The sequence below is a fragment of the Peromyscus californicus genome, unplaced genomic scaffold, assembly GCF_007827085.1.
Source record: "Peromyscus californicus insignis strain IS unplaced genomic scaffold, ASM782708v3 Scaffold_3__1_contigs__length_106647218, whole genome shotgun sequence".
Taxonomy (NCBI): Eukaryota; Metazoa; Chordata; class Mammalia; order Rodentia; family Cricetidae; genus Peromyscus; species Peromyscus californicus.
In genome coordinates, this window is record NW_026294551.1 from 20243891 (window position 1) to 20252573 (window position 8683).

The following is an 8683-nucleotide window of genomic DNA, read 5'->3' on the forward strand; positions in this document are numbered from 1 at the left end:
ACTAAATAAGGAATGTGGCTTGAATTTCTGTGAATATTAGTAGTTCAGCAAAATAAGCTACCTTATTTTCAGTTCTTCAGAAGATATACTTTATAATTTTGAGAGGTAAATCATGCTTTTGAGTCCATTTAAATGATCCAGTATATCCATGTGGTTACACTGTATCTCCCAGCTGGGAGTCTGTATTGGATTTTTGTGCAGCGTAGACTTTGCACAGTCCTTGACAGAGTTTTGCAGTGAAGGCCTATCTGCATTTTCTTGGTTTTCTCACAAAAACTCTTATTTTTTTTTCTGAGTTTAAGGTATGTTGCTCCTTTATTTTTTTGTAAAATTGTGCTCCTCTTTAGAATTTAAGGGAAAGGAACAGATGCAGTACACAAAGAGAATTTCATATGAGCATGCAGTGGTAAATGAGCCAAGCCTGATAATCCATTGGGTAATAGCTGAGTTTTGGAAAACCTGACTGATGAAGGCCTGTGTCTTTATAAAAATGACTATTTTGCCAGACTTGGTAGCATGGTAGAAGCAGTAGATCTCTGTGAGTACAAGGCCAGCCTGTTCTTCATAGTGTGTTCCAGGCCAGCCAAGACTGCATAGTGAGACCCTGTTTTGAGGGGGTGGCCGGCTGGGGAATGAGGCTGGAGAGATGGTTCAGCAGTTAAGAACACTGACTGCTCTTCCAGAGGACTCAGTTCCCTGCCCCCACATGGCAGCTCACAACCGTCTGTAACTCCAGTTTCAGGGGACTCAACACCCTCACTTACACATTCATACAGGGAAAACATCAACACGCATAAAATAAAAATAAATTTAAAAAAAAGAAAGAAAATGGTTTGAGACAGTATCTTATAGCTCAGACTGGCCTCAAACTCAGAACAACCTTTCCTTGATCTCCCAAATGCTGAGATTACAGGTGCTAGCTACCATGACTGGCTATAAAAAATTACCCTTTCAGGAGCTGGAGAGTTGGCTCAGTGGTTAAGAATGCTTGCTGAGCTGGGCGGTGGTGGCGCACGCCTTTAATCCCAGCACTCGGGAGGCAGAGCCAGGCGGATCTCTGTGAGTTCGAGGCCAGCCTGGACTACCAAGTGAGTTCCAGGAAAGGCGCAAAGCTACACAGAGAAACCCTGTCTCAAAAAACAAAAACAAACAAACAAACAAAAAAATGCTTGCTGTTCTTGCAGAGGATCCATGTTCAGTTTCTAGCCCCCACATGGCAGCTCACAACCATATATATATATATATATATATATATATATATATATATATATATATATATATGATTAAAATAGTCAACTGTATTGGGGGGGACGGACGACAAAAGACTCAGTTTTTTGTGTGTATGTTTTTTTTTGTTTCTTTGTTTTTCCCAGAGCTGAGGACTGAATCCAGGGCCTTAAGCACTATACACTGAGCTAAATCCTCAACCCCCAAAAGACCCAGTACTAACCCACATTGTTCAGCAGACCCCTTCTACAGTACACTGCCAGATTGACTATGAGAATAAACAAGGGGCTCAAGACAGCCCAGTGCCTAAAAGCACCTGCTGCTTTTACATAGGACCCAGGTTTGCTTTCTAGTACCCGCATCAGGCAGTTTACAACCACACATAACTCCAATTTTAGAGGACCCAGAGCCCTCTTCTGGCCTCCCAAGTTTCCACTGCACACACATGGTGCACATACATATAAAATAGAAAAATAAATAATTTTTTTTAAAAAAAAAGATAAGCAGAAGAGAAGCAGTACAAACAGTTGTGACCTACTAGATGCTTCCTTGTGACTGACAAAGTAGTGAGTAAAGTCATAGCCAGCCTGGTTTTGATCCTCTCTCAAAAAGCAAAAAGAAGGCTGCAGACACAACTCAGTTGTAGAGCACTTACCCATCATGAGTGAAGCCTTAAGGTTCAAATACTGAAAGGGAAAAGGTTATTTTGGCATTTAATCTCATAAACCTGTTATACATCATTCTAATTTTATAATGATGACAGCTGAGACTGTGAGATAGAAACTCAGTTGACTAGTGACTAGTGGATTGACCTAGGTTTTCCTGACTGAAGTTTTACACTTGCACCTTTCTGAAAGACAGGAACAGCTGTATTGAGAACACCATCTGACAGTCACAGATGAGAACTAGGGCAAGGTGCTGACAGTGGAGAGTGCTATTCTGGGTTCTCAGGAGGGGGAGGGGCCAGCAGAGACTTTGGGAAAGGAATTCCTTGACCTCAAGTGGGGAAGAGAGTCTTGGAGGCAGGTAAGGAAAATATGAGTCTTAGCCTACGTCTTGGAGCCAGTGAGGTGACTCAGAGCAGATAAGGGGCTGCTGCCCAGCCTTATGACACAGTCAGTCCCTAGGACCCCTTCGGAGGAAGGGGAGAGCCAAGTCATGCCAAGGCCTGTACACACAAAGGCATAATAAATAAATACATAAATAAATGTTTGTTTTAAAGAAAAAAGGCCATACTTTTCCGTTTCCATCAGAATGTCACCATATGAAAGGTAGCTCTGTGTGCTAGGTTTGGGGTGGTTATGCACTGTCTCTCAGGTGTGTCTTACACTTGTGAAGGTCTCATTTCTCCCCTGAGACTCCAGGCTTGACTGAAGTTTGTAAGGGTATGAAGGAATATTTGCTGGACTTTATAGAGTACCCAGGTAGGTTTTACGTAGAAGGAAGCTTGCAATTTAGATTTGTTTCCTTGACAACATTTTGTTGTGTCTCTCTGTTTTTATACCTGTGGCGAGACTTTTGAGTAGACTGTGTTGAGAATGCTGTGGGCTTGGTTCTGTTCCTTCATCTTCCAAGAATGAACAGAGCCAAGCGTGTTGGCACACTCCTTTAATCCCAGCACTCAGCAGGCAGAGGCAGTGGATCTCTTAGTTCTGGGTCAGCCAAGGCTACATAATTATACTTTGTTTCAAAAAACAACAAAAGAAAGAGGAGGGGGAAGAAAACCTAATCCTTATCTGAGGCAGTGTGGAGGCTCCAGGCTTTGATAAAAATGATCATTGTTTTGAACAATGTCCTGTACTTCAACAGATGTCTGCTAAAAGTGATGAAATGTTTATAAGAAGTAAAGAGATAACTGTGTATAGAAGAGCTTAATGAGGTGTATAGGGAAAAGATGGCAGATTTTGGGGGAAAAAATCACATTTGGCAAGAGGGCCTATTAAGTGTTTAGAAATGAAAAAGATTTGTCCATTAAAAGTGGTATAATGGTCATAGTGGATCCTTTCTGCTCACTTCCTCTCAAAAGGAAAAAGTTGGAATTTATATTTGCTTAAAATAGTTGGTCCTCACTGAGCCTGGTGGTGCAGGCACGTAATACTATTTGGAAGGCTGCAGCAGGAGTTCAAGGCTTACTTGGGCCACAGACTAAGGTGAGTCCAGGCAGGTTACTGAAAATAGAAGAGGGTTGGGATATACAGATAGCTTAGTCGTATAGCACCTATTTGCTTTTTGTGAGACCCTAAGTTCAAGCTAAAAGGAAAAGTTTAGCACCGAAGAGAGAATTTATAAAAACCTTAATGTGTGCAGGACCTACACCAGTAATAGCATTGTTAGCTGCTGATTAATTGAAGTTCTTCAAAGTAAAGATAACTGAGCACAGACCCTACTTTTAGGCCATGCAGTCGTCCCCGAAGTTCTACGATCATTTCTCTTGAGGAAATGGAAATGATTACAGAAAAACAGAAGGATGGTTTCATTTATCTAGAAGTGATTACTATGTTTGTCTGTGTGTGTACACACGTGTGTTTTCAGGCTCTTTGCTTCTCCCCAGCCCTTGTAGAGTGTATGGTTTTGTCCCTGATTGTTCAGTATAATCGTTTGTAGATTCACTGAGAGCTTATGTAGTAATGCTTGCCTTATTTTTTTTTCTCTTCCACTCTTGTTTATTTTTTACTTTTTTTTTTCCTCTTTGTGATGTGACATTTTCAGCTGATGTTTTGAAAGCAAATCCTTCTAATTTGGGAGCCCAGATCACAAGAGTGAGTTTTTCTATAGTGTCTTTAGCTGTCTATCTTTTTTGTGTGTATGTCTTTCTTCCCTTCCCCTCCCAATTCTAAAAGATTTGAAATACATTTCATAAATATTAGGTAAGAAAATTCCTGTCTGTTGAACACCATGCCTTTCTAAAGCAATGTCCACTTTATATTGGGTCGACTCCCTTTTCCTAAACTGTTGGAAAAGCACAGGCTAATGGGTAGGCCTTGCTTCACTTTTTATATTATGATGTTGTACTGTCTTCATTGCAGATGGGTATGTCTGGACTCTGTCACCAGCCTGTCTCATGACAAGCCTTTCTTTAGCGTTCGTTTCTTTTGTTTTGAGGTAAATTACGCAGTAGCATCTGGAAACAAAAGACCCATTCTGTTACTTGAAGTTTAAGTAACAAAATCTTCTCTCCTGTGTTCTCCTTCTTCATCCCTGGTGTTCCTCTCAGGGCTGCGAAGGAATGAAATTACTTGTTTCAGCAGACTGGCTGGGTGAAAGTGGTCGGGCTGAGTTCTGAGCATGCTATGGTTGGAAACCTCCCTTGGCTTTAAGAGTTACAGGAAAGTTAGTGCTGAAACCAAACAAGACCCACACCTTTTATTTTATCGTGGGGAAAAAAGTATTTATTTTGTTCTGATTTTGATTTACTCACCTCCCCCCATGTAAGCTGTACATTGCTTTTTAAAATCTTACACCTTGGGTGATTTTCTGTACCAGCCTAACCCCTTTCTGGTCTCTTCGGCCTGTGTTGCTACAATGTATCTCACATTTGTTTGTCTGGTTCTGCATCCTGGAAGAGCAGGTGATTGGTCTCTCTTCTTTCTTCCCAATACTCTAAAATTTGCCTGTTGCTTCTGAAATCATTTTGTTTTGTACAATAAGACAAATGCCATGCTATATCCTAATTACAAATGCTCATATCCAAGTGTCATACTCAAAGTAATTAGCCATTGTGTTTCTGGGTACCATATAAATATAATAGTGTATTCCACGCTAGTATTATAACTTTAGTTGAGGGCAAATATTTTAAAGGCGTTGCCTTCACATCTGTATGTCATTTAAAATTACTCACCCTCTGTTTCTTCCTTTCTGTTAACTCAGAGATTAAAAGATCTCAAGCAGAGAGAGTTTGCTCGAAATGTCTCTTCAAGATCCCGCAAAGATGAGAAGAAGCAAGAAAAAGCCCTTCGGAGGCTCCACGAGTTGGCAGAGCAGAGAAAACAAGCTGAATGGTAGGGAAGTTTCATGTTGAGTGTTTTGTGGCTAAATAGAATCCTTAGGCCAGTGGTGGCACACGCCTTTAATCCCAGTACTCGGGAGGCAGAGGCAGGTGGATCTCTGTGAGTTTGAGGCCAGCCTGGTCTACAGAGTGAGATCCAGGACAGCTAGGGCTGTTACACAGAAACCCTATCTGGAAAAACCAAACAACAACAAAATCCTTAAGATTTAAATTTATAGATTTAAAATTATAATTCAAACACTGGCTGTGGTAGCTCATGCCTATAATCCTAGCACTTGGGAGCCCGAGGCAAGAGAATTGCTATAAGATTGAAACCAACCTGAACTACAGTGTGAGACACTATCTCAAAAAAATATTTAAATTGGGGGCACTTACTGCTCTTCCACAGGTCTCGAGTTCAGTTCCCAGGACTCATGTCAGGTGGCTCACAACCATCTGCAACTCCAGGGGACCCAATGTCCTCATCAGGCCTCCAGGGGCACTGGCACTCATATGGCATACACTCACACAGACACATAGATTAAAAAAAAAAATCTTTAAAACAATTTTTAAATTGGACTCGGTGTGTACCTCAGTGCTTACCTAAGGATGTATAGAGCCCTAGGTTTGATCCCCAGTACTATATAAGCATGTTGACACATAGCTATAATCCTAGCACTCAGGAAATACAGGGCTATCCTTGGTTGAGTAATGAGTCTGAAGTCAGCCTGATACACCTGAGAACTTGTCTTAAAAAAAAAAAAAAAGGAGGACCAGGTGGTGGTGGCACACACGTATAATCCCAGCTCTCGGGGAAGCAGAGGCAGGCAGATCTCCATGAGTTCGAGGACAGCCAGGACTACAGAGAAACCTTTTCCCAAAACATCAAAAAAGGAAAGAAAATGAGGAGAGAGGACAGAGCCTTGGCTTATGAACGTCCACTCTTACCTTCAGAAGTGTGACAGTCCTGGCATAGGAGTTATGTGTGCATCTGAGTGTTTGGTCACTCCCCAGAGGAGGGGACAGTTGCTTTTGCCATCCTGTCCCCATACACCCTCGATTTGCTGTTATCCTAGACTTGAAATTTCTACTTTGTGTTTATTTTGTTTGGCTTTTCTTTTTCTGTACTGAAAAGGAGCCAGAATAAGTGAGAATTGGAAAAGAAAAAAAGCACTTAAAGAACCCATGAGCTCTTATGTTGAATTAAACTACCTATAAAATGATTGAAATTACTTATCTGACAGAGTTTTAAATTTTATTTGCTGTGTGAGTGTGCGTGTGTGCGCACATGTGAATGCACATGCCATGACGTATGGAAGACATAGGACAGTTCTGTGGGGTCTGTTCTCTTCATCCTCCTTTACATGGGTCCCAGGGATTAAACTCAGATCACTAGGCTTGCAAGGCAAACCTTTCCCCCCTGAACCCTCTCACCAACCCAGTTTGCAACTCTTCATATAATAAACATCTCTCTCTTGGGCATGTTCCAAGAATATCTCCTTGGAAGATATACATCAGGCTACTTTCTGTTTCAGGACATATTATAATAACATCTTTTTCTTCAGAAGCATCTTTTAGTTATCATTTTATAAATTACCGCTTAAAAGATGACCAAGTAGGGATGATTGTGTGTAGGGAACTGGTTTGGCACTCACTCTGACAAGCACCATCATTTGTTAGTGTGAGGTAGATTAACACAATATAAACATGTCTTACTCTCCATATCTGCCTAGATTCCATCTTTGAACAGCAGCAGCATGCACAGCAAAATCTAGATACCATGGTATCTGGGTTTTTTGACTTCCAAGTTCAGAACAGCTTATAGATAGTGAATATCTAATTAAGTGTGTTTAGTTATTGAGTTCAGAATTCAAGAAATGCCATACACTGAAAATTGTTGGCAAAGCTATGTAGTAAACACTGGCTTTAAAGCTCTTCTGTAGTCCTGTGGTGGCAGCTGGAAGGTTGCTTGTCACAGGTATTGTTCTGGACACCCAGAAAGTATAATAGTTCCTGTGGATTTTTTTTCTGTGCCTTCACTTACTCAATTAGCTGTGATATGAAAATATTAAAAGGGGGTCAGAGGGTGCCTCAGCAGAGTCCCCAGAACCCACACAATGGAAGGAGAGAACCAATTCTACAGTTGTTCTCTGCTGCAACACATGTACTATGGCTTGTATGTATATACACACAAAATAAAATGGAACAAGAAATACATTAAAAAAATTATAGTTGGGTGTAGTGGCACACGCCTTTAATCCAATCACTTGAGAGGCAGAGGCAAGTGGATCTCTGTGAGTTCGAGGCCGGCCTGGTCTACCGAAAGAATTCTAGGACAGCCAGGGCTACACAGAGAAACCCTCTCCTGAAAAAGAAAACAAAACAAAAAAAAAATTATGGAAGTAATTAGTGAGTTTTAAGTTGTGTGCTAGATGTGTGTTATAATGACCGAAACATGAATCATCCCTTTATTTAGTATGTCCGTGTTCCCCATCCATTTTAAGGGAAGAAGGAATACATATTCCCATAACTTGCATTATACTACATTGTCATAACTCCTCTGTTCTTGTGGTTAATCTCTTGGTGTGTCAATTTATAAATTAAACTATCGTAATGTGCCCTGAGAGCAGGGGTGAGGGTGTGTGTTTCAGTACAATCTACAATATCTTGTATCGGCTTGTGGTCTATAAATATCTACCATGTGACTAAAGAGAGTGCTAATGCATCACAGAAACAAAGCATGACTTTAGATGTGGTGCCCAAGACATAAGGAAGACTATTTAATTTCTAAGACAACTATAACCACAGAGTAATTCAATGGAGGTTTCCAGCTATGTTTAATTTAGAATATATACTGCTGCGTATGTTTGTAATATCAGCCTTCTGGAGGCCAAGGAACTAGGATTGCCATATAGGTTCAAGGCCAGCCTGGGCTACATAACTAGATTTCAAAACAAACAACAAACCAATATGTACATTTTTTTTTTAATGAAATTTGAGCAGAGTATGGTGGTACACACCTTTAATCCTAACGTGCAGGCAGATCTCTGAGTTGAAGGCCAGCTTGGTATACATAATGAGTTCTAGGCCAGTGATGCTACATAGTGAGGCCCTGTCTCAAAAAATAAAAGAAATTTGAGACACTTGCCACCAACTCTACATGGAAGGAAATAACCCACTCTCTCAGGTTCTAACCCCTACATGGCACAAATAAACACACACATACATGTATGCACATGCATGCAGAAGAGATTTTTTTCATGTAAATTTGAAAGTACAGGAAATGGAAGCTTTTTCCTTCTTTTTCTAAATTTTTTTTTTAATGTGCATTGGTGTTTTGTCTGCATGTATGCCTCTGTGAGGGTGTCAGATCTTGGAGTTAAAAACAGTTGTGAGCTGCCATGTGGGTGCTGGGAATTGAACTCAGGTCCTCTGGAAGAACAGCCAGTGCTTTTAACTGATGAGCCATCT

General features: G+C 40.8%; 1 protein-coding gene across 11 annotated transcripts in view; it reads left to right on the forward strand.

Moving 5' to 3' along the window:
* The window catches only part of Gpatch8 (G-patch domain containing 8), a 73176-nt gene that overhangs the window by 56909 nt on the left and 7584 nt on the right, over positions 1–8683 (forward strand). For all 11 annotated transcript variants that reach the window (XM_052759489.1, XM_052759494.1, XM_052759493.1 and 8 more), the window contains one exon: positions 5095–5225. In XM_052759489.1, coding sequence (XP_052615449.1) covers positions 5095–5225 — 131 coding nt within the window. The remainder of the gene's footprint in view (positions 1–5094; positions 5226–8683) is intronic.